The sequence below is a fragment of the Dicentrarchus labrax genome, unplaced genomic scaffold (genome assembly GCF_905237075.1).
Source record: "Dicentrarchus labrax unplaced genomic scaffold, dlabrax2021, whole genome shotgun sequence".
Lineage (NCBI taxonomy): Eukaryota > Metazoa > Chordata > Actinopteri > Moronidae > Dicentrarchus > Dicentrarchus labrax.
In genome coordinates, this window is record NW_026136706.1 from 6,207,091 (window position 1) to 6,234,301 (window position 27,211).

Here is a 27,211-nt window from a genome sequence, read left to right on the forward strand (position 1 = left end):
GATAAAAAGCATTCCATGTCATCCATCACTCATGATGATGGGCTTGGCTGTCTAAGGGACAATAACAGTGGATTACTTGCAGCCCATGGATGGCAAAATTGTTCCAGCACAGCCTGTAAAAGTGAGATAATACTGTTAAAAGTCACATTGTCATGATGGTCCCAATATCCAAATTTGTCATTTTCATTAATAGCACCCCTATCTCCCTCTGTTAAGACTTCACGTTGGTTACCTCTCTTTAGAACATGATCTGCAGCACAAATATGTGTGTGCATGAGCGAGTGTGTGTCTCTACGTGCATTTGCGTACTAGGGTCGGTTTATTCATAGACACCTTTACCCACTTAGTATCCCATTTGTCAATGTCAGCCCCCCTATCCTAATCCCTCCTCATGTCAACACTTCATCAGTAACCCCAGCAACGCACACACACACACACACACACACACACAGACACACATCCAGGCTCATGCACACACATGCATGTCCGCAGACACAGCAGTGATGCCACACAGCAGTTTCCAGCATTATTACCGTAAGTGCAATTTTTCTTTAGTGACACTTATTTGGAGTTGACAAGTGTTGACAGGAAAAACTGCTGACAAACAACAACAGCTCTCTGCAGCCAACCAATGGGTGTGGATTCACAGAAACCCTTGGATGTTGTCAATTTTACATTTGGAGTTAAATTGATGTGACAAAACTTCAGACTCTTTTTCAGTGAATGTCAGAGCAAAATAGATTTTGATTGAATTTAATTAATTTACAGCTAACAATGTAGGAAACAAAGTCGGTGCATCAACAGGGAAATTTTACAGGATATAATCAATGAACAGTATGACAGTGACAACAGTTTTAATTACCTGCTTGCAAAGTATTTACTCATGAAATCAACGTGTTGGCACTAAAATGGGTTATAGACAGTGCATACATATGTTTGATATGTCAAAGAATTTCACGGAGCACCTGTAAGTCTTTTACCCCAACTTGTGAAAACTTAAGGCTTGTCTGCATAAAGTATAGGTTCAGTGGCATCCCTGCCCCATCATTAGCATAGCACCAAATTTGGCATGAGAATCTCCTGGCTAAATATTGGACTTACTAATGTCAGCGGGTCAAACAAACTGCAGATGAATGCTAATCTTGTCCCCTGGAATGAGAAGTTGTTTTCTGACACATTTGTCATAAGGTAATTACATATAAAATGCTTTCTTTACAGCTTGTTCTTCTGCGCCCAAGTGGCCAAATAAAATCAATTAATGCAGCTTTGCCAATATTCTATATATATTTTAATTGTCAACAAATTCAATGAAATGACCGAAAGCAACAGTAAAAAGCTCAAGTATTGTCAGTGTAGCCAAAGCCTGATATAACGTATTCCTCTATTAATGCACACAGTGGTGTGTTTCTTCATTACAATGAGAATCAGAACTGTAGTTTGAGTCCCACATAAACTCTCCTACTGCCAGAAATCCGTAAATATTTACTAGCACGCCAAATATGTATTATTCCGCAGCTTAAACTAGTCCCCAACAAATGATCTATTTACTTTATTTTGAGTCCTAATTTGCTAAAAACTACAGTGCCCACTGTATCAGGACATTCATTTTAAGAAAAATAATAAAACTACATATTTGTGCCTCCTTTTTAAAACTTTTTTTTTTTTTAATTTTTAAACATATTTACTGGAAATAACTGAGCTCAGGTATGAGTCCCATAGACAGGAAAGTCAGAAAGCACTGAGAAGCAATGGTTTTGGGCTTTTCATGCGATTTGTTGACAACAGGAAAAATAAAATACCAAATTTATTCTTTAGTTAGTTTACATTTTAACCTTTAACCTAGAGTCAATTAAAAATGAGACAAAGCCTTCAAGTATAGAGACTTCTTTAGATGTTGTTTGAGAATCATATTAATGGAAAAAAAACATTTGGAATCTTGGGCAAACCCAACCATGTCCTCGTCTGTGCTAGTAAGACGCTGCTGCAGTGGGCATCAGTCTCTGCTCCTCCTGGAACTGGTTACAGTTGGGATCCCCTCTGACTTTAGGCGTCGCTGGAATCTGGACCCCAGTTAAGGGGTCAACGCACCAGCACTCGCCCCGCTGGCCGTGGGTGGACATGTTGCACTGGAAAGAGGGAAGAAAAACACAAACTAGACAAGTTGGAAAACACTGGAAAAAAGAGGGAGGGGTAAAGATGCACAGTGGGAAGTTGGGGGTGCGTTAATGAAGCATGGCGTACGGTGGCTTGAGATGCGTGTGTATGTGTGTGTATGTGTACTTGTGGATCTTCTGGTGGCGGGGGGCCATTGGATGAGAGTGAGGGACATGGTTTGGGTGGGACAACACTCACCCAATAACAACCCATCCTCAGGTCATGCCCCCTACTCACAACCCATCCACAGCAACACATGCCATCACACACACACACAGAGGCATGCCAGTAGACCGGCCCCCCCGCAGAGCCCCCCTCTACTCAGAAATGAGGTCGTAATTGAAGTGGACACAGTTTACGCCGCGCACGCGGGGCGGCTGCGGAGGGGACGGCGAAAAGAATGAAGAGCTGGGGGGAAAGAAAAGACTTTCTATTTTCTTCCTTCGATGAGAAAGAACAAAAAAAGTGACAGTTACAGTAATTACCCCGCGACAAGGAGGGACAACTCCAAAAGGGAGCCGAGTGTTGAGGAGGTACAGTGTTCCTCCCTGGGAACCAAGGACTCCAGTCCGAAACAATGCTGTTGTTTGTGACCAGTGATGAAAATTGGCTGAGTGGTTGAGAGCCCCGCTTTAGGAAACTGTGGCGCCTATTCAAATCTTCTTTTCTGCTCTACTATCCTCGTAAGAAAACACTGGATATGTGACCTTGTTTGTCCTCCTCTGTCTGATTTCTATGGATGAGCAGAATTCAAATTCAAGCCCCCAGTCGGAAGCACAGTTCGTTCCTCCGCTTAACAAAAGTCTTCCCATGAAGTACGCCAAACAGTTTTATTGCCTTGTAACCTTGAGCTCAGAAGCTGTTGCCTCATTCATGATGACAACATCTCCACGCATATTTGTGTGTGTGTGCATGCGTGTGTGTGTGTGTGTGTGTGTGTGTGTGTGTGTGTGCAGAGAGTGTTAAGGAAGAGGAGGGTGTGTGAGTTTAGAAAAAAAGGGTGAGGGGGGTAGTTGTGTGGAGAGTGGTGGCGGGTGGGAGTGAGGGAGTGTGTGTGTGTGTGTGTTTGTGTGTGTGTGTGTGTGTGTGTGTAAGTCAGAGTATGAAAGAGAAGAGACAGGAAATTCAAGGGGGAACTAAACAAAATGATACAGTATATACGAGCAACACGTTCAACACGTGAGCATCACTCCCAACTCGTCACATGCAGCAGCTTGGTTGGCTCTATGTTACCCTCTAGCATGTGTATGTGCAGAGCTCCACAGTCCAGTTAGTTAAATACGGTATGCAACGTCTAGACTTTCAAAATAAAGCTGAGATGTGCAGGTGAGGTACCTTTTGGTTTCCTACAGGACACAAACAGCGGTCTCCTGGGTGAAAGTCAAAGTCAATCGATCCATTCACTCCAACCTCCTCCATACACAGACTTTCTCGCTCTTTATACTAGGCTACATCACCTGGCTTCATCGGCACACGAAAACATTGCGATAGAGGAGTATCTGCAGCATCACAGTTTGAAGGAAGGGTCACTCACTGAGCGGCACTCTTTGAAGCGTTTGGGAGTGAGAACATGTTTGTAAGGGATGTGTATCTCCATCACTGAGGCCAATGTGATAAGCATCGCGATGCATTGCCAATACATTAGAGATACATATGAAGCAACTGCCAATACAATACAATATGATTCACCCCTGTTGTGTTTCTTCGATTCGACATGACTTGATTCAACACAATGTGATTTAGCGACGTGATGGAAAATAATATGATGCTATGCAATTCAGTATGGTGCAGATAGTTTGATTTTATTCATTTGATTCTCCTTAAGCAGCTTAAGAAACAGTTTAAAGAGGAGGAATCAATCTAAATATAATCTTTTACGAATATCCATCTGAGATTGTATTTTTATGCCGGTGCACCAATGAAAATTGGTGAATCTGACCATCCCTAGTGTGTATGTGTGGGAAGCGAAGCGATTTTTAAAGGTTCAGTGTGTAGGAATTAGTGGCATCTAGCAGTGCGGTTGCTGATCACAACTCCGTCACTTCAGCCTCCCCCTCCAAACGTGATGCAGAAACTACAGTGGCTGCAAAACGCGTAATATCCCCTATATAGAGACAGTGTTTAGTTTGTCCCTACTGTAGAAACATGGCAGTTCAACATGGAAGACTCCATGGAAGGCGACCCACAGATAGATAAAAATGTCTTATTCTACGCTAAAAAAAACATAACAACTCCTATGATGGAGTGATGGAGGTGATTAAACACTAATGAAAACATACCTATGAATATTATAATTCCATGTCACAACCCTTACCAAAAACCTTAATGAGTGATGTTACAGCAGGTGTTTAGCCTTGCGACATTCTTTAAGGTTTCCACCAATAGATTGCAGCCATTTTCTGTCATGCATTCGAGTGTAAATTTAATGTTTAAAATCTGATGAATTAGTTCGGTGAAGAGTTAATATGAAATGACCATCATCTTAGAATGAATAATGGAATTTCAATGAATGAGAAGGAGCACCAAATACAGTATCCAGCGCCAAATTCAGTCAAACAACTCTCTCCCAGCCTATTACTGAGACACTGTTTATAGATGTTTACTTTGGTGTAATTTTATAGACATTTTCTAAAATTCTGCATCACTTACTCTATCTGGTATCTCTGGAAACTTTGAGAACTTGACTAGCATTTTTAAATAAATAACTGTGGCTTTGAATGATGCTTGTATCAACAACACACATTTATATTCAGGACAGAGGAAGTATACAAGAGTGTGGAAACAATTCATTTTTGACTTTTTAAAAACCCAGTTATCCACAAATCAAAATAAACTCTTTCACTGATGTATTGTTTTTTTTGTCAAACTATTTCCAAGATCACTTTTCACACTCAAATCAGGTAATTTCCCTCAAACATGAGCCCCAAGAAGAAACAACAGCAACATTTTGACCCAAGTGGGCATGGCTGATTAACCAGCTAAAAGTCACTCGGAAAAAAGTGAGCTCCTGGGCCCCCTGTTAGCCCCTGTACTTCCCTTAAAACACAGGGAACCTGCTCAAGACAAGGGCCTCAAGATGTGGTAATAAAGCATGACCTTCTGGCCTTTTCTCAGTGTGGAGATTTTGAGACCCTTGGAGTTCTGGGGCCCCAGGGAATTTGCCCACTGCACGGTTTTCATTTGACAAATGGCTAAAGACAAGGTACGTATGGGTATATATACGAAATTGATGACATTAAATGGGCTATGCCAATCCTGTAGCTGCTGCTCATTGTAAGTGCACTGGTACTGAGAAGGTAGAAGGGTTAAATGATGTGAGGAGTGTGCAAACCAGCTTCTTCAGTATGAATCTGTTCTCAATATGGGTTTGGACATTAAGTCATTTTGTCATCATCTTGTAACTCATTTTCCTACGAGACATATATTGTCTTTACTAGATTTTGGATGTTTTTATGTGAAATATTTTCCAGTCTCACTTGGCTGCACTGGTTACATTCCCTCCATTTTGGGGATATTTTTCCTCCCCTTTTGCCTTCCAGTCAATGTGATCTATCAATTCTTGTAGAGCCCTCTGTTAAAATATTTTACCTATTTACACTTTTTTTTATTGAAGACATCTACAACAATGATACAACAATGAATTTTCAGTTTCTAATTGCAAGTGTTTACAAAATGTGTTGGCCATGGCAGGATGTCATTCATTTTGTGCCCTACATACACCTTTCCTTTTTTTATGTTTGCCATGTTTTTCGATGATGAGGTTGCCATGCTCATAAAGTTATTAAAGTTTGGGAGCTTCTAATGTGCGGATACTACTAAAGTAAGTAAGTAACTTTGAATTCAGCTGCAATGTTTTCAATAAACAGAGTGTGTGTTCAGGTAAAATGGTGGGATGGGAGACCAGTGATCTGTCCATGGCTCACCTGTTTGAGGTTGTACAGTCCATGTCTGTCACAGTTTGGAAATTTGAGCCCGTACAGGTTCTCCAGCGGGCCTCTGTTATCCTCAGAGGTCATTTTGGAGATCTCCTCTAAGACCTTGTCCAGCTCCTGCTGACAGGCGGTCTGAAAGGACGAGGAAGGAGAAAGTTATTAATACCACTACTAATAATGACAATACTAACTATTTATCACTTATTGAAGTAGACATATAAATAAATTTAGAGAGAAAAAAGTTATTTAAATAAAATTACCAGAAGACAAGAAATAGAGTAAGGATAAGTTTGACTTAAGTTTGAGGCCAAGGAATGTGCTCTGTCCAAGAAAAAGAATGGAGAAATAAAATACTTCTTGTGTCTTGTAAAAATGTCACAAATATACACATTTATAGCTAACACTTTTATGAGGTACAGTAAGGCAAGCAGAAAGTTCAGCCAATATTATTGATGTGAGTCTGGTGGAGTGGAACATGAGTGGCTAGACTGCTTAACTCAGCAGGTGGCCATAGCCACGACCACACACACACACACACACACACATACATACAGACAATACAAACCTGTGCAGCCACATGTTCATACACCTACATACATAATGCGCACACTGTTCCCGTTGTATGAATCTGCACACACACTCTTACCATGTATCCACGTATACATGCACACACATACACAAACACTTTATTGTAACATGCACATACACACACATTGAGTGTATCAGGCTGCCAGTGGGATCAAAGAGGTCCAGTCTTATGATTAGTTGGCTGAGGATGAGAGAGAAGGGCAGGAGGAGGCGCAGTCTGCCACAAACCTTATCAGACTTCTGAACATATGGATGAAAAGTACTCTTTCTTTTTCTCTGGCTCTCCCTTTTACACTTGCTCTTACAGTGTTTGACTCCTTCCCTTTCTCATAATGTAGACACACATAAAACCTCAGGACGTGCAACCTCCAGCTGAACTGCTGCCTTTCTGTTCTTAAATATTAAAGGACAGGTTCAGGCCATTTCATGTCATCCAATACTCACATTCCATATGTACGTTTAAAGGTTTCTGCAATTACTGCCTCTTTCTATACTGGCCTTGAAGAGCTCCCTTCATTGTGCGACTACACCACGAGAAATAGGGAACAAAATCCACAGTCCTCGTTCCAAACAAAAAGGTTCAGCTAAAGCTAATATAAGGCGTCAGCAGTCTGAGTTAGCGAAATCAAGAAGAAATCTTTTGAAGGTACAATTCTTTTTTAAGATTTTTTTCCCTTGCTAAGCGGTGGTCGCATAGGCCTTACTTTAGCTTCGTTTGAACAGCATGGGACTGTGGATTTGGTTCCCAGTTTCTTAAGAAGCAGTCAGACCAGTTTTTGTTCCCCATTTATTTCTATTTAGATGAACTGGGTTTAGTTTTTTTAATTGACTACGGCTTTTTCACTTCACACAGAGTATAATCGGATTAAATTTTGGCACAGAAAAACGTGAGCCTCTTCAGTGAACACCCAGTTTGAGACAAGGGGTGTTTTTTGAATGACCTTGTGTGGTAGCTGGACTTGCGAGACCATGAAATCTCATGCAAGAATCCGTATTGCCAGGCTTCAAGCTATATATGCACTTGTGTCCGAAACACTGATACCGATCAGCATCCCATGAGGAACTACTGGCAGTTACAGCATGAGCTGTGGCCGTGGTATCTAGAGGTGTCAACAACATCAATAGCCGGCTTCTAAAGACGTTTTTCTTGATGGCAAAGATTTTTTTTAGCTCTTCTCCCAAGTGGTGTTGGTAAGAGTTAAACTACGTTCTATGGTTCATTGCAATTCAACAGTTTCCAACAGCAACTTCCCAGCTAGTTCTGCATAGCAAACCATCTGGCGCAGTCAGGTTAGTTTTTGACCTCTCATTCAACAATACAAATTGTGTACATTCTTATTTTATAAATGCACGGCTGTTTGGCTGTAGTGAGTGCAAGGACAGTGACAGAGATTAACAGACTGCTGTTGTTAGTCCAATGCATACTATCTCCCACAGTTTATGTTTAAACGCCGTACCGTGTGAGCAAATTTTGTCTGGCGAAATCCAGTCTGACTGCTCCTTCAGTGTGTACTCAGGTGAACAAAACACTGTTAGGACAAGCTAACAGCTACATGCGTTAAACATCAGGTTATACAGCTTATCAAACATATTATAGTCTTGTAATTAAACAATATCACTGACCTTGCAGGCACTGCTGTATATAGGATATAGAAATATGTCCTGTATTTGAAGTCAAGTGACCTTATTACCATGAAAATATTTAGTCTCCACAATTTGCTTTACATGAACAAAGTTGACAATCAAATGTCTTGGTTTAGCTGGATTGTTATGTATAGATTTTTTAATTGATCCAGTTGAATATCAAAAAAGGTTTGAAGAGGTTAAAGGTAAAGAGAAAGAAAATTAAGGTAACAAAGACTGGAATTTCAAGGTCTTCGTGTGAAAACAATAACATGAATGTGATGCAAAAGAGACTTTCAATTATCTAAAACAAAAGGTAACAAATCTGACACAACCCCAGCTCTGACAGCGAAGCATGCATTTTGTGTACAGTATCTGACCACCCACAACGAAGTGCATCCATGCTTGACACCAGCTGTCTGAAGTTCCTCCCCCTGCCCAGCTACACAACTCCTTTTACTGCATTCTATCTTTTGTTCCTTCTAATGATCTTGACAGTTGTTTTATACTCTCCTGCTTGTGATTTTTTGTTTTATTTTGTTTTGCTTTGCTGCAAGCGAGTGAGTTAAGTGAGGGAGAAAATTAGCAAATGCGCATAATTGTTTGCCATGTTGAGAAATATACGGGCCTCCACATGCGTAGCCCCCAGGGTCCAAGCTCATTTGCATGAAACAGAAGAATATCTGTGTTTTGTATGCCCCTCATTAAGGATTTTCTAGGAACTGTTTTTATTTTTGTGGAGCTGCATTTGACACTGAGAAATGTGTGTGTGTGTGTGTGTGTGTGTGTGTGTGTGTGTGTGTGTGGGGGGGTAATGTATAGACTGCATTAAACTGCCAACAAGCATTCAACTGTAGAGAGCACAACAATATCACTTTTCATCATGAGGATGCTCATTATAAGCAATTAGTGAAGCTCCATCTAAATGAAGGTTATGTTGCTTCTAGAACATAATTGGATAATTGGAAATGTATCAATAGATCCACAGAGGTAGTGCTAAAAACATTTCAAAAGAGGAAAGACGTCATCATCACATCAGTGTACAATCCAAGTCCTGCATTTGCCTACGGCATATGTATGTTAACTATCACAGAATTTAAACAGCATTTTACCATATAAATTAATTATTACCACATTATCTGATATCAGCCTTATTGCATGTTGTTTTGTTTTATTAAACAATTACTGCAATATTCTGGCATTATTATTAATAATGATAATAATTATAAGTATTAGAAAATTACGCAGTTAACAATTTACAGTTCTATGAAAGCACATACATGTGTCCTTTTTTAGTCATGATGTGGGGACAAAAATCAGCTCACACAGTCAAGTTACAGGGACTCATCTCCTAAATGGGGACAAAAATCTGGTTGAAACTTGTTGAAGTGAGGGTTAAGTTAGGGTAAGATTTGGGATTAGACCTGTGGTAGTTAGGAGGGCAGGTCCCTAGGGAATGAATGTAAGTCTGTGTGAAGTCAGTGAGTGTGTGTGTGTGTGTGTGTGTCTATGCAAGTGCATGTGTTAGAGTGAAAGAGTGCCCAGAGGAGGGCACTACTGTACCACTGCACACAGCAGCTTGTTGACCTTTTGCCACTGTCTACTTTTGATAATCAGACATTTCACTGCACTCTGCCATACACAACTTGTGTAATACACATATACATACACAATGTCTGTAAGACTACACACAAAATGTAAGCTGAGATGCTGCAGCGGGGAAAAAAATACAGGTTTATTTTACATTTTTAGCAAGCAAATTGGGCCTTACATTCATCCATAATTTTAAGATCTTGTTTAGTATGTGCAAATGGGCCCATAAGGAAGGTTTACAATTCAAACTAGTTACTATAGTCAACTACTTCAGACTTTAAATGTGTCAGTTATGGATCTTTCAGATCCAGTGGATTAATCTTGTTGTGTGAGGCACTTTTCAAATAAATCTACTGACTTGCACCTCCATTTTTGCCTTTGACATGATTTAAAACAGCCCACATGATAGTAAAAAATAACTTTTATTCAAGGAAGGGGTATTTTGAATGTTTTACAACGTAAAAAAAAGTAAATTTTTAAAGGTCATTCAAAAATAGTTGAAGGTTTAGTTCTGACCTGAAGTACTTTCTGGGTTCGAGGGTCCTCTAGTTGATTCAACTTCATCTTGGTTTTGCGCTCATTCTGGCATTGTATTATGGCGTACTCATGCCAAGACCAAGGAGCAGGTCGTTTGGGGATTGGATTTGCAGTTCCATGCACCTCTACAACCAAACAAGGACAAAAACATACTTAGACATTCACTTACAGATACATCTGCCTAGAAGCAGTCATTGCGTGGTCCATGACAAGCCTTTGCTTTTCTGAATGGAATGAATGGATATATTCGTTTGGCAGCTGGCTTGGGGTGGCAACTGTGAGTGGCTGGTACTAATTTGCAGCATCTGTACATAAAATCTGCCAAAGTCTTTTTGAAAACAGACCTAATGTTTGTGTCCAAAGAAAGCTATTAAAAGCTATTTCAACCTTTTGGTAAAAAATTCTGTTTTTCATCACAGTTTAACATTCAATACTTCAGAGGTTCTCAGAAATACTTCTACTGATCTGTGTCCTGTCTCTTATGTGTGTAGTAGACAGATGTCACACACACACACACACACACACACACACACACACACACACACACACACAGAACTGCCTCACCACCTCTGCTGCTTTCTAAAATACTCACAGACATTCATCTACATTTATCTATTCTTTAATCACAAGCTGCTATTAAAAACCAACAACAGAGCCTTTTACAAGTCATCTTAATCCTGGAATTAGAAGACAAAGTCATTCTGTGTCCCCAAGGCATCCTGTGTCCCTCATACCTCATGTCCTCAATTCTATGCTGGACAGTCAGGCGTTGCAATGGCTGTAATTACTATGGCGACAGTGTGAGCATTCCCGCTAAGATCCTTTCTGTGAAACAGCAAAGCGCTATACATCCAGCCCATTGAGGTTTATAATGCTCTGGCCTATGACGCAGTTTGCACATGCAGGTCTCCTCTGAGCAGTGGGGTCACTCTGAGTGTGTTTCCTGCTGCTTGCTATACCAAAGTATGTTCATCATTTGTTGGAGACAAGACAAAACACAAACAACAAGCTAACAAGATAATTCAGAACAGACACAGACAAAGAGTGATGGCAAACTAATACAGTCCTAAAAAACAGTCCTACTCTGTGCCATTAATGACTGTGAGTGTAAAACACAATTACATGGAGGGGGTTAAAACTGTATAGACATTCATCATCATAGTCATCACAGACATAATGATCTGAGATTGTCTGACACATTTCAACAGGAAAACTGAGACGAAAGTGGTGGCTGAATTAAAGAGCTGAGCTTGACTACTAGTCATTGGTGGTGAGTCCTGACTCGTGAGGAAGCACTTTTGATGAAGGCTTTTCGTGCTGAGTAAGGATTTTTTTGGGTACCTAACTGCCAGAGGCTCTGTGTATGTGTGTGTTTGTGTGAGAGTGTGTCTGTGTGTGTCTGTAATTAGCGCTGTAAAAACAGGAGCAAAAGCAGAGGTAGTAAATCACACTTGAGAGGGAAATGCCTCCCCTGAGTGAATGTTCAAGTGAATGCTCTGACACATGCTATGACACTGTCTGAAATGTTTCTGTGCGTGTTCATGTGTGTCTGTGCATGAAGTAAGTGTGGCTTTTACATTGCAACAAACATTTGTCTTATAAGTCAAGTATATAAGCAACTGTGAAAATAAACTTTAGCATGAGCACATTTGTAGAAATTACTTTTGTCTTTTAAGCAACACAGATTTGTGTTACCAAAGAGTAATGTTATTTATTTTCACATATTGCAAGTTGGGTTGAAAAGGAACACAAATGTTGGCTGTCCCATGTTGTATGTGACACATCCTTTCACTTGGAAATGTAAAATTCTTAAAAGACGTTGGTTGGCAGATATTCTCTTCAGTTGTTTAAACAAAATATAATTTTAATACTCTATTGAAAAGAAACTAAAAGACACTTTTAAAATTAAGCAGCAAAGGGCCATTCACAGTCGGCTCTCAGAAGGCATCAACTTTTTGGCATTTAGATTATTTAATTATTTTTAACTGGTTTTATATCCAGTGACCAGATCCAGCAATTGCAAGCTAATGCAACCTCAAGCTAAAAAAAACTCTGAACCTGAGGTTATCACACCATAGATTTAAAACAAGTAATGTTTTATTCTGAAAAAAAATCTGTGAAATGGTGAAGCTATATTGTGAAATTTCTAGGTGATCTTTCATAGTGTGAACTGCATGATGACCATCATACATCATTAGTTTTGTAGGTAATTGATTAATGTTTTGTAGGTATTTCTCCAATACTACAATACCTAATGGAGAAATCGAAATTCTGACCTTATGATGCCACCAGATCAGGGGTGATCCCCTGAACTGATCCAGCCAAAGGTATTTCACCAAAACACTAAAATGTCCTTATGGTGTCGCTAGAGGAAAAGTCAGGAAATTCAAAGTCAATAGGGTTCATCCTCTGGCGACCAGAGGCAGGGCTGTGACTTGTCCTAGAAGTGTCTCACTGCTCTGTTGGGATTTGAAGACGGGCGGATGACAGGGCCAAACCGAGTCGCAATGCGATGTCATAAAGCCGTGCTAGGCGGAACTTCAGCATTACCCTGGACCCAAAAGCTGGAATGAGCCTAAATTCAAGTAGACCAAAGATTATAACATCCCTTTCCTTTGTTTTCTGACTCTGGCCACACAGGGAAATCTATGATATATCTGATAATCCAATTACAAAGGCAACACAGACAAACAGTAAAAACTGTGTGGCCATGAACAAAACCTTCAATAAGTCAAATTATATTCTTTACAGTGTGTGAGCGATGGCCAAAAGTCAGAAGTTCCAAACTCCAGCTGAGCACACAAGCTTAGAGTTTTGGTCCAAGTTGTCTTAAGATATTCATAAACAGTGGAAGAATCCCTCACATGTAGTGTCTGCAGAACACATTAAACATGTTCAAGAGAGAACTTGATGTTTTTCATTTAAGTCTGTTGCTCTAAAAACAAATGGTGAAGAGAACATGGTGAAAAGGGATATGGTTTTCCTTTCAGTTGGTACACTGCATTGACACTTTCAAAAGGCAACACTCAATGGAGCAGCAATGTTAAAAAGCTAACTGAAGAGCAATTAAAGACATGTAAAGGCGTAAAAAACCCAACTTATTTTTGTAGTTGTGTTTAAGACCTTCTTTTCTATACACTAACTGTATAGGAACTCATGACAGCATGTTCCAGGGAGAAAAAGAAAACAACACGTCTTTGGCCAACAGCTGTCATCTAAATACTGTGTTGTTGATTCTGTATTCAGTGCCATAGAAACTACCTGTCTCGAGCTGTTGGGAGTGTTGGCTTTAGGTATTGCCTTTGAGCAATGCTTTCACAATTCTTTCATAGCACAGAATGAGTAATGTCTTTCCAGAGTTGCTTAGCATTAATGTATTTGCCCTGTTATCGTATACAGTGATGCTGTTTCTCAAAAACTTCACTGTGCCTCCACTGCCAAGAAAGTGGCCTTACAGTACTTCAAACCATTGTCAGTGTAAATGGTTCCTCTCAAGGCTCGGCCACTTCAAACACTTTACAGCTGGAAAACAGACAAAAAGAAATTGAATAATGAAGAAGGCTTTGCGTAGCCAGAGGTCCCCTTCAAACCTTTTACGGTTAGCTAGTTCTTTCAACTCTTGATGTTGCTATGCTTCTATGTGGCCATGTGTGTCATCCTAACCAAAAGACGTTGCCTTTGTAGTTTAAAGGAAAAATCGTGGCCAATTGGCGCTGCTACAGTGTTTGTCAGACTTAAAAGACAATAAGTGCAGTCTAAGGTCGAGGTGATTTTCTCTTATAAAATGTATTTTCTACCATCAACATATGTGTTTATAGTGTAAATTGACACACAATCCCAAATGGCTGTCCGGTATTGTGGTGCAGAGAACCAATGACTATATATCCTTTATGTTTGTGTGTTGCTTATGTTTTTCTCTTTTGTATTTTGGTGCATGTGGTTATGTTGTTCAATTTTTCTTTTTGGACAAATCACTACTAATAAGGATAACTAACAGCAACCAGTAGACATGTGTCCTTTCCCACAGCAGTTTTTTCTCCTTAAAAATTTGTCACGGAAAAAGGTCTGCTTCAGATTGTCCTGTCAACTGTTGTCAGTGGTGCTAAAAGTATTTGGGTTATTTACTTTAAACTGCCTTAATCAATATTTTAAAAAGGGAAGATAATAAAATGTGTGTAATGTCAAAGGAGTTGACCCCAAGAGACGAAACAACAGAGAAATGTCCCCCAACTCTGCAGTTCCCCATAGCTCGATAATATGTAGTAGTGTCTTTCAGCTCATTGTTTTGGTTCTACCATCTGTAACTTCAGTGTTCTGGTTTTGTTTTGAGCAGAACTCTGATAACCCCACATTACACTGCCCAGCATCAAACAGTAGATAGATAGTTTTAGCAACTAGCTAGTGAACATAGTGGAGCATTTGACTGATAAAGAGACGGGTGGGGGTTTGTCGAGACCAAAATAGAACTAAAAAGAGAGTGAATATTGTATGAAACACTGAGGTAACTGTTTGCTAGCAGGCATGCAATATTCACCATTCAACTTTAAAGTGATACTATGTTAGTGCTGCATTTATGGTTGTGCTGCCCACAATAGTTAATTAATGTAGTTTTAAATAAAAGTAGCAAATACAATACTATAACGTTTTTTATTTAATTCAAAGTGTAAATAAATTAAAAGTAAAAACTTATGATCAACAATTGCCTCTTTTAGAACATTCTATTGATATATAAAGAATCTTACTATTAATGATGCATCAACATGGATGTAGAATTTGAATGCTGTTGGTCAAGATAGAGCTAATTTAAACTATACTGTTGGATAGTTTAATCTGTGCATTATGACTGAAAATCTTTGTCTTTTTTATCTTAAAAGGACCAGTGTGTAGGATTTAGTGGCATCCAGCGGTGTAGTTACAGATTGCCCTCACTTCAACCCCCCCTCTCCAAGCACAAAGGACAAACTAGAGTGGCTGTGAAACATGTGAAAAACATAAACTGACCTATCTAGAGCCAGTGTTCGGTTTGTTGAATTTTGGGCTCCTGTAGAAACATGGCAGTTCAACACTGCAGACTTCACGGAAGGTGTCTGTAAATACAAACCTCTCATTCTAACTTAACAAAAACACACCAATTCTTATTTTCAGGTTATTATGCACACTCATGTAAACATAGCAATTGGTATTATTTTCCATTTCTGCCAGTAGATCGTGCTAAATGTTACAAACTAGACTTTAATCTGAAAAGTAACTAGTAATCACTCTGCATCAAGATTTGTACTTAAGTAGTGTACTTTAGTAAATGTACTAAGCCTGTTGTGATAGTAGGTTCTGGATCATTAATGTAATAATATCATGCAACATGAACTGAAGATTTACACCTCAGGGGGAGTTTTCTCAGAATTGCAGGCACCAACATGCAGCTCCCACCCAAAGTGATCTCTTACGGCTTCACCTTTTAGATGTGTGATGTGTGCAGCACACATGCTGTGTGCACACATCTACATGGAGCAATTAGAGACCTGAGAGTGTGAGTGAAGAAGAAGTAGCATGTCTCAGCAGAAGATCACCTGCAGGGCAACAAGGGCAGCCTGGGACCACCAACAACAACAAAAAAAGGAGAGAGAAAGAGACAGAGATGTGCAAAGAAAAGTGCAAAAAGGGATCATACAGGGCAGTTGTTATTGGAGAATAGGGTTTGTCAGAGGAGGATTGGTGGTCTCAATGACATTTGCAAAAGTCTTTCTTCTCACAAATGTGTACATGGCAACTACAGCGTGGCTAAGGTTAGATGGTTATGGCAAATAAACTATGGTTAATGTATGGTTAAAAGCATTTAGGATTAAGGCTAGGGAAAGATTGTGGTTACATAACCGGTACCGAATATAGGTACTAGATTTAAATTAAAGTTCATATTAGACCAATATGTATGTCATTCCTAAATATACTGGTTGAGTTGTAGATAGGCTACGTGCAAAGAGAAAGACACATTTGGCTTTGGACTGTGCACTTACACTGTGCAAATTTGAACTTGTCAAAGTTACTGTAGAACAGCTCCCATTCCTTGATTCCATGGTTACAGTACATGATCAACATAATAAGACGGTATTTTCAATTTAATTCTGGCTCCTAAATTGTATATATTACATATAAACATATTCCCCCAGTGCCTTCACACTTTCACATGTCACAGTAAAATCACAGATTAATAATTAAATCAGCGAAGGCTGAATTCCATTTAGCTGTCAAGCTGCCATGAGTTTTTGGGACACAACAACAATGGCATTATTTTATTAATGTACTTTTCCTACTTTGACAAGCCAGAATGTCTGTGGTGAAAAAGGCTTATTATTGACCTGGAGTTTTTATTTGCACCATTTCTTGTCAAACAAACACAGTTGTGCTGAACTGAACAAAGAGCTGAAGGCATTGCTCAATAGACCTTCCCTGCATAAATAGAGCACATGTTGAAATGTTAATGGCTAATACAAATATTGTTGTATAATGATGCATCCATGTCACTGACAGATGCTCCACACCTACCATGGACTTCAGCACCTCTTGAGAGACAGTGATGTTTTATTTATTTATTTTTGTCCAGGATTCAAATGAAGGGAATGTTGAGACTAAATCTCATACAAACACTCATCATCAGACTGAAACCTCTGTGGATCATGACTGAGAGAACATTTCCAAGTTGACTCCCATTGCAAAAATAGTTCAAGTGGAAACACTGAAGATGATGTGCCACTTAATACTAAACACTTTTCACATTGGAAGAATTCAAACCATAGATTTAAAACATCAGTGTTGCTGTTTTCTGTCAACTTTGCAATTGGAGATTTGCAAAAGTCCTGTTGCTGTAAAGTGTGCAGGAGTAGGAGGGGTGAAGGTGGTAAATGCCTTGTTAATGACATCAGTATATAAGAGCGAGTCAAAATTGTAAAGGGATTTGAAGTGTGCCAATACCAGACAAAGCTGGAGCGCTTTATTTGAACTCTGGACTGTTTACTCAGGTCGTCATGCTGTGTACTTCAGTTTAGTACAGGCATGTGAGAATAATGCCATCTGAACTCAGGATCAAATCAAATAACCACAACGAAATGCTTAAAAATGCAAGTCTCTTTTCCTTTTCAAGTGAACAGCAGTCTGGTTATTTGGAAGTGAGAATGTAATCTCAACCAACTACAGGAAACAACCCCAAAATGTGCATTTTAATGGGTACAAAGGAGACAGATGTTGACATCTGATAGCCAGCAGTTACTCATGCTTGAAAAGCCAAGCATAACACAGTGAACTGAGGGCAAACCACAGTCTGATCGGATGCTCATTTTCAGCTTTTCCTTCATGTGTTCTAACTGTTTTGAACACCAAAGACGGTAAATCACATAAGGGACGGCAGACAAGTCCATCACGCTTAGCTAAAGTTACAGGGTCTGGAATTGGGTTTGTTTTTACTACCCTCTCCCAACAAAACCTTGAAAAGTCTTAAAAACAAATGAAGATTCCTACAGAAAAAGAAAACGTCTCTTGTGAATCTTTTATTGTCTGAAAATATTTCGGTCCATGAAGAGTTCACCCAAGATACATAATTATACAAAACGAGCTTGATTGAGAAATGGGGTTGCACCTGTTACCATGGAGATCTGCAACTTTCCCAACACCGAAGGGCGTCTGTGGTGTTCATCATTCATATGTGTGTGCGTTTTTAACTTTTAAATGTGTTTTAAAATCCCTTCCCTCAACTACCATAAACAACAGCCTGCATCAAAATAAGACACTCCCAATAGGATAACTTTGAGGGTCTGTGGGTTACAGACATGTTACGGGTTCATCGGAGGGATACTGCTTGTTTGTGCTCACAGATGTTGGCCTGTCACTGCCTGCCAAACACGACGCATATGTCAAAATTCATTTTCAGGAATCAATAGTGACCCTTTGTCCCTAATAACTGTAACGTGGGAGAGAAAAAGCTTGACATTTCTTTGTCCCCGCAGGACTTCTGGGTTATTTATTTTGGGTAGTTATTGTGACCAAATACGTTTGATGTAGATGTGGTTTTTCTGACATAAAAAGAGTCCTGCAGTGAAAATATTGTTTTGACTCCATGAAACTTCTTCACTTGAAGCAAGTTGTTTTAATATCATGCCCAGGTATGATGACAGTTCAAAACTAGCTGGCACATTTTCAGAATATTAATTGATATATGACGCTTCCTTAGAAATACTGGGTGGGTTTGTATTAAATGACGGAATCCAAGTACTTTGCAGAGGACCAGTCTTCCAATTTACAAAAACTACTGCCTCTAGTGCTCTGCCACTTTAAGCAGTGGCTGCACTGTTAAAGACTAACACTATCATTACCATAAATGAACGCCTCTAATAAAGTAACATTTACCAGAAACAAAGGCTACATTTTCTGAGAATGCATCCATTGCTTCCACTCACAAAGAAAGCTACAGGATGTATTATAGTTTGTTTTCAGAGTAGTCTTTTGATGTTCATCTTTTCATCAGAGTTGCAGACTTACAAACTTATTGAAAGCAGTAACAATGTCTGTCATGCAGACAAAAAAAAAGTCTTACAGAAACTGCTAGTCATTATCCACTTCTGTGTGATTTTTATCTCTGTGCTACATCCTAAATGTTTAGTTTATTGTTTGTATGTAATTTCCCATTAAGACAAAGGATCCTTTGAAAAACCACAATGATGTATTATGACCATATGAGTAGATATTTAGCAGTTAGTCGATTTGGAGGGGAAACGGAAAATTTACAACTGTTACTGTTAGTCAAGTAACACTGGAAAGGGTGAAAGTAATAGTTAAAGCACTGCATCATCCCTTCGTGAATCAAGTTACTTTTAAGTAACTAAAACCTGATTAATGTAGCTAACCACCTTTGAGAGTGAGTCAAAGAGCCCTTGGGGTGCCTGCATCCAACTTTTAATACAGACTATAACCATTCATTTGGAGTCCTATTTCTGGTCTCCTGATGGTGGATGTAAGATTAATTCCAACAAACAGATACGTATAGCTTGGTTTTGGTCTCCACCAACTCTTATGGGAAATATCTGGCTCTTAAGTTGCTAATTATCACTATCTTGCTAACTTCTAGTTATTGTCAGTTAACATAGTGGGTGTATTTTGCTTATCTTTTGCTAAAAACAGTTGCCTGAAAACAATGTTAATAAAAAGCAGTTAGACTGTAACAGTAAATTTGTGGGCTGTGAAACCAAAACAATGTGCTAATAGAGGCTAAAACTTAAGTAGAGCTGACAGGAGCTATAAAATCAGGTGAAAATGATCACTGAGTGACTCCTTATATGTTACACGTCATCAGCCATTTAAGCGATTGTTAATGTAAAATGTTGTTGAGCAGCTTTCACCTTTTCCGTACTTTTTCTAAAAAAGAACTTACCATTTGTAGCCTCTTGGTCCAAAGTTGTTGTGAGATCCATCTCCACTTTTTGTCCACATCGTCCTAAACCCTGGATGAGCTGTTGCAAAGGTAAGTCAGCCTCCGTGCTTGGGTAGCACCGTAGGCCGCTGGAGCACTTCGGCGTGTAGACCCCACAAAGCTCCCCCTCTTGCCTGGCACACACTGGACAGCAGCCGCATCCCGGCTCCCTCACTAATTCTGGACATTCTGCTGTGACTTTGGGACACGCAGCTAGATGTTCTGCAGTGCAACTTGGACATCGGAAAGCCAAATCTCCAAGTAAGATTCCAGGCAAAGCAAAGTATGCAAACAGCAACCCGTAAGTAAAATATATGATCATTCTTAAGCTTTCTGGCTGTATTAGTGACCACTGAAAGGCAAACGACCCTTGGACGATAACAGGATGAACCTCAGGATCCTGAAAGTCAACTGCGTGTAGGTAAACACTGTAATGCCACTGACAGGGTCCTATCTGCTCTCATATTACTCTCGACTGTGTATCAAAAGAGCCCATTACTCTCACCATCAGAGTATGTGTCTGGGAATAACTGATTTAATTTGGTTTATTTGTGCAGGTACAGATCAATGCAGGTTTTCAAAGTTATTCAGTTAAATCCAAAACAGCCCAGACAGGATCTTTTTATTTTCCTATTTGTGCACAATTAGAGTTGTTAGACCATGTATGCTTCACATTCCTATATTCTTTTTAAATGTACGATTAACAGAAAGAAAGATGGACAGCATTTATTTTTTTTGTTAAGTTCATTGTAGTGCCACGCTGAAATGACAAACATAAATATGACTCAGCACCATGCACACTCCCTAATAAAAGAAAGTTCAACTCAAAACAAACCATAGAAAGCCAGATCTTTCCTGGGGAATATTAAAGCTAGTGCTGAGTGTCTGTGATGTGGCCCCTTCATTTGTTGCATGTCAACTGGCACTCAGTGAAAGGTGAGGCCAGGGGGCCAAAATTACTTTCCATTAATATGTAGCCCAATTATTTTGCCTAGTGGTGGTATTCAACGTAATGTGCTGTGTAATCATATGCATCTGGAAAACTCAACTGATTGTAGCCTGGCTGTCCCTCAGCTTTAAACATGTGACTGTTGACTTTGTACCCTATGGTACGGTGGCCGACAAGTGCAAACGCGCCGCAAACGGCAAAATGCTGCAAACACAGGAATGATGCAAAACCAAAAACACACAAACACAAAAAACAAATGCAACAGAAAGACGCAGCAACAGAAAAATGCTCCAATCACAGAAACGAAACACAAGCTCTTATAAATCAAAGTTTCTAGCACGCTAACATTAGCTACGTAACTATGCTGCTCTTCTATAATATTGCCAACTTTCTTCTTCTTCTTCTTCTTCTTCTTCTTCTTCTTCATGTCTTTTGGGTCTGGTCCCACAGAACTGGTCCATCCCTCAGGTCGGGTCCCCCTAGTGGCCTGGTGCACTTCCGTTTTGTGGATTGAATTTGCAGCATTTCTCTCTTGCAGTCGTTCTGTGGGTTTGTGTGTTTTTGGTTTTGCATCACTCCTGTGTTTGCAGCATTTTGCTGCTTGCGGCGCGTTTGCCCTTGTCGGCCACCGTATTGTGGAGACGGGGCAGGATTGACAGAGGGCTGACCTCATTCTGGTCTTTGTTTCCTTCATGTTATTTTGTCAGTCCACCTTGGTGTTCTTTGACTTTATCATTGATTCAACAATACAATACAAAATGTCTAAATGTGTGTCACTGTGGGCTGCTAGCCACCAGCAGTAGGTCACTATATGATATGAAAGAAGCTACAATCATCTATTATATTTATTACCCACATAAAATGTATTTCGATATTTGACATATTTATTTAAAATATACATCTATGCCACTTCCTCTAAATGTGTCAACAATAAAGAAATGATACCACACATAGTATAATATACTGCCAAATGTGGTGGTTTTGTTGTCATCTATAGTGATTTTTATAGATGACTGCATGTTGTTTATATATGTATGCATATAGCAGTGGAGATGACCTGGTGCATCACCAAAGTTCCCTTTACAGAGGCACAACCTCAGGGAGCACTTCGTTATATCTTCTGATGTCCTCCTCAGTCAGCCAGAATACATTATGTCCAATGTTCTTTCTGTTAAGTGGCTGTCAAACTCCATCGGGGCTCCTTTTCCATGGAACTTTTCAGAGAAGTTCGAGGTCACCTGCTGGAGTGAAAAGGGATGGTGTTGAACTAATAGACTTGACTGGACCTCATCCCATGTAAAGTTGTGGGAAATGGATTGCAATTCTCCATCATATGTCTTAACACTGGCTCCAAGTGGGCCCACACAGCTCTCTCATCATGCCAAAGGAATGCAGAGATGGTGGCATAGTGAGCCAGCGGCTGTATGAGCCACACAAAAGGGAAAAAAATAAACAATTTTGTGAGCACAGTGGGGACCACAGCACACCACCCTCATATGCCCCCCTGCCAAAACCTAACATGTACATTTTCTTAGCTCGACTACTGTGCCTCATTTAGTTATTTTTTGAATTTTTATCCAATTTAGCTTTTGGACAAAATCTTTATTAGTTTTAGTCATTTGATTATTGATAGTTTTTGTCTAGTTTTAGTCAACAAAAACGAAAGAACAATGGACTCACTATTCTTTGTAAATGTGGTTGTCATTCCCAAACTCTTGCTGGAGCTTCCACTTTATCTCATCTCAGTCTTTCCCTCTCTATTTTCCATAAATGGTGCATAATACAGCTGCTGAAGATATTAGCTTCGCCTGAACTAATTAATGCATTTTTGCATGAAGTAAGGACTGGGAATCCCCCCCCCCCTTATTCCCACTATATAAAAAAAGTATTTATACTACATGTTCTGAGCACCTCTTCAGTTGGACCACACCATATGGGGGATATGGTGTGGTCCAACTGAAGAGGTGCTCAGAACATGTAGTATAAATACTTTTTTTACTGAACTTAATATCAAGATGAACAGTTTGCGCTGTCCAGTTGGGTCCGACAGACAAAGCTGGGCGATGGGAGGGTGTCATTTTCGGGGTACAGTGAGATTCAAGAACACATCAAAGCACATAGTTTACCATATTCAGGATTAGAGTTCACACCAGAGAAAAGACCAGTACACGTCCTAGAAAATGAAAGGAACAAGAAAGAAGTGCTGTATCTTTAGAAAATACACCAGAGACAATCCTAGATAAGGAAAACAAATCTGAGGTCACTGTGGACCAACCTCAAACCTCCAAGGAGTCTGCTGATTCTTCTGCCTCTGGTTCTTGTGAGTCTACAACCGAGGCAGAGAGTGAGAACCAGCTCTGGTTGTTAGTTACCCTGCTGACGACGAGAGTGTTGACCAAGTGTCACACCAGACAATGGAGGGACTAGCTGACATTGAAGACTTCTGCCTGCACATCAAGAGCACCAAGAAAGTCTGCAAGGCTGTGCATACAGGCCTGGAGACTGTAATTATAGTACAAGATCCAGTTGTCGACGCAGCCATAGTCTAGTCTTGGGAGGCGCAAATCAAAGACTTGGCTTTTCAAAGAAAGGCGCCCTCTGTAGTCCGTGGAAGGATGTGCTGCACATTGTGGCTTTTGCTGCATGGTTACTGGCCACCCTCAGAAGATGATCGCGGACTCTTTTTGCTGTATAGACTTTCTCCCTGTGTCAGCATGGGTTTATTCTGAATTTTGACAATACAAGTGCTGAGTTGAATTTCTGAAGTCTGAAGAACTTTAGATTTAAATAATTGTTATAAGACAATGTGGATCAATCATTGTGGAGGGGTGTTGTGTTGAATGTCTCAAGGAATTTGCAAGGAAATACAGTATAATTGCAAGTGATATTGATATGTAATATGTAAGTTTGCTCCATTAATTGAAACCTAAAAGTTAGGATAATATGGTTTGACTGACGGCACTAATGAGGATCAGAACAGAGGAGCATGAATGATGATTACATAGTGACATATGATGTAATGATGGACTAACACGGTCATATGATGAAGCGCGTGTTGCACCTCTTGGAGACTGTGCACTAACAGGAAGCTTCTCGCCCATTACACGAGGAAGATATTTCCTCGTCTTTGACTGACCCCAGGACACACGCTAGGGTTTCCAGCCTTGAAGTGCAGCTCCGGTGTGATGTCAGTGTTGCTCACTGACGCTTCAGCTTAGTTGGTCTGAGTATGAAGTAATGTCTGTCAGTTCCATCTATCCTCACTTAGCCTGATTCTGCCACTTGCATGAGGTTTCTGTACTGGAAAAAAAAAAGTAGGTGCAATGGAGGGAATGTAAGTTTTTTGGAGTGACTGACTTGAGATAAGTTCCCAAAGTCTCTTAATGCCTAGTTGGTAAAAGTAATACAATAATAATCAATGATTATTAGTTGAAAATCCCTTTTATGTAAAAAAAATCATTACTGGCATAAATGTAAATCTCATTTGAGCTTCTTATAAGATTCTGATTGTTACCAGAAACTAAGAAACAAACACAGACTCCGAGGGAGCAGTTTGGTAAGATTATTTATTAAAGAATATTTGGATGGATGAAAAGGGGGTTTGTGGGGCTGATGAAGGCAGGCAGGCTGATGAGCCGGGATGATGGCTGATGACTGAGCTGAAGCTGCGGGTGGGAAGGTGGCTGGATGGAGACGCTGGTACTGGAATCCTGAGGCACAGAAGAAAAAACAAGTTTGGCGAGGCACGAGAAGTTATTTGGCCGAGAGTCACACTACCACAGAGTTAATCTGCCGATGAATGGCAGGAGAGCTGGGGTTCCTGAACTGAGCACTGATGAGCTGATTGTGGACAGGTGTGGAGATGAGCCAGGTGCCGGGGGGGGTGAGCCGTGCCAACAACACCCACACCCACACACACACACACACACACACACACACAGATAAACGGGAGGAGGAAACAGAGGGAAGAAACAGGGAAAACACAATAAAAAGCTGAAGTCGCAGCTGGAGCCTTAAGAAGATAAAGGTTTTAAGATATCTCACTTTGGCGCCCCCCAGGTAGTGTAAAGAGTGTGGCAGACAGTGATGCATTCACTTTGTGTGGTGAAATTTCCAACTTTCTGGCCCAAACTTCAATTTGGACAGAAATTCCAAACCACTGACATTTTAAGGCACTTCCAGTTTCCTTCCCACCCACGTACTGTATGCAGCTGCATGATGAGGGAAGACACTTGTTCCACAGAAAAACTGGCATATCACAAGACATTTCATTCTCAAGCCCCACAGGGCTGGTAAAGCATTCTGTTCATTAGATGCGTTTATTGAATTAATGTTTCAACTAGCCAGTTTATTGTTAATGGTGTGAAAACATTATACTGTTATCAGATACAGGCCACCATACCCAAAAGTGGTGAGAAGGGTATGAGAGGGTGACCAAAATTAGTCAGTACTGTTCCACTGCCCTCTGGTTTGCAGACAGCATATATTACATTGTGCATCATTAAGTGCTTCGCTCTCAACTGGAGCGCACCAGAGTGGTATCAAATTTGGAAACAACTTCTTGGTAAAAGAGTGAATAAGTTTATTTCCAAATATGTTGAAATGTTCATTTATCTGCGAATGCAACTCTGAGATACAGTACATCCTGTAGACTTTATATTTGCCCGTGTAGTCTACATTCTTTTGGTGACAAACATGCAGCCAGTTATTGATGATGTGTCCTATCCATGACGCATACCTCTCCTGTAAAGCAACATATACCAAGACTCTAATGTCACTACATGGCCCCTTAATTCTACTCTTGTTCCTACCTGAGAAAATATTTTCCATGACTTTAAGTGAGAGACATTGTCCAAACAGCACCACACCGTGTCTATCTGCTGTGTACTCTGTTTGCTTACACTGTTATGCCTTCAATTTAGGAAAATGGAAATGTTTTCTTATGACCACTCCTCTGCATTTCTTCACTCACAAATGCATTAGGATTGTATTATGTGTGTGCGTTGCTTAGCAACTTCAAATGAATGGGCAATAGCTGAACAATGTTGGAACATTTAATTTTACACTTACGACCTGATAGTGCAGTGCTGAGAGATATTTTAACTGGGCTCCTGAAAGATCCATCTCTCAAAGAGTCATTTAGTCGAGACAAATGGAATACCACAGAAAGGTGGTCACTTTTTCCACAGTCAGTCATTTTCCATAGTTATGGGTATAATTTAAAGGAGAGGAGTGAAAAGGAGGCCTATATTTGGGAGGTTCTGATATCCAGCACTAATCAAGAGACTGATGAGGTTGTAGTATTGAGAAAAAAAGGTCTTGGAAAGATTTTTAATAAAAAGCAAAATGTGTACAACAAATGGTTACTCTTGCTCATCTTTTTTTTCTCTACAGTAATGCACAATTTTAATTAATATGTGTGCCTGTAATTTCCTAAAATATTTAGAATTAGGAACATTACATTACTTTTATTTCTCTTTTGTCATTAACAACAAACAGCAGTCACGGTTAGATAGATTGTTTTGCTAATGCTATTCCAAGTGAAGTTCTAGTCATATGAAGTTAATGTCATTTTGCCTCAGGGGGATTCACAGTCCGTACAGAATACAACAACCTCTGACCCTCGACTGGAAACTCTTTTAACGGGGAAAAAAATGGAAGAAGCCCAAAGTGGAAGGATCACTCTCCCAGGACGTACAGACATGCAAAAGATGTGTGTACAGTGAAGAGGATGATTCAGGAGGGGGATTTATGTAAGATGTAAGATGCTTTTTAATGAAAGAAAATTCTTTTAACTCACTCTTATAACACAACAAAAGTAGTATTTTTTTAATATTCTCCACACAGGGGAACTTTTGTTCTTTCTAACAGATTTGATGACACAAAAAGTTCAAACACGTAAGTTCAAAAAATGTAACTATCCACAGTGTTCTTTGGGTGCTTGGGGAAGCAGGCTCAGTAGCAGATCTGTTGGAAGCAGATTATCATGTAATTACTCCAGAGAACACCAAACAGCCCTGCAGCAAGAACTCTGTCCAGCCTTATTTTTATCAAATAGTGGCTGTACACGAAGAGCTAGAACTAGGATCCAGTATCCAGTGGTCACCTTAACCAGAGTATAATAAGAGGTTTGCCACCACAGTCATCTCTGTGAATACCTGGCTCCGTCCACTGTGGTGCTACAATTATGGTTCTGCTTTTTAGAGCAGATTTGTCTCCTTGTTAAACTTCAACTGCAACTTGCATTGTTTACACATTGATACAAGAAAAGTTAGCCACACAGCAAACATCCCTTGTGTTGATCCAGTAAGTGCAGAGATTAACATGTTTTTTTGTACACTCAAAATGTGAAAAGAGATTTATCACCTGAAACTACAATTC

General features: G+C 39.9%; 1 protein-coding gene across 1 annotated transcript; it reads right to left on the bottom strand.

Moving 5' to 3' along the window:
• Nucleotides 1-737: 737 nt before the first annotated feature.
• On the bottom strand, nucleotides 738-20,282 carry LOC127365606 (insulin-like growth factor-binding protein 2-B). Its single transcript, XM_051403862.1, has 4 exons — nucleotides 19,843-20,282; nucleotides 10,407-10,552; nucleotides 6,078-6,218; nucleotides 738-2,126 (listed from the first exon to the last, which is right to left on the bottom strand). Exons 1-4 carry the CDS (start codon nucleotides 20,201-20,203, stop codon nucleotides 1,968-1,970), a joined length of 807 nt encoding a protein of 268 aa, XP_051259822.1. The 5' UTR covers nucleotides 20,204-20,282; the 3' UTR covers nucleotides 738-1,967.
• Nucleotides 20,283-27,211: the final 6,929 nt, after the last annotated feature.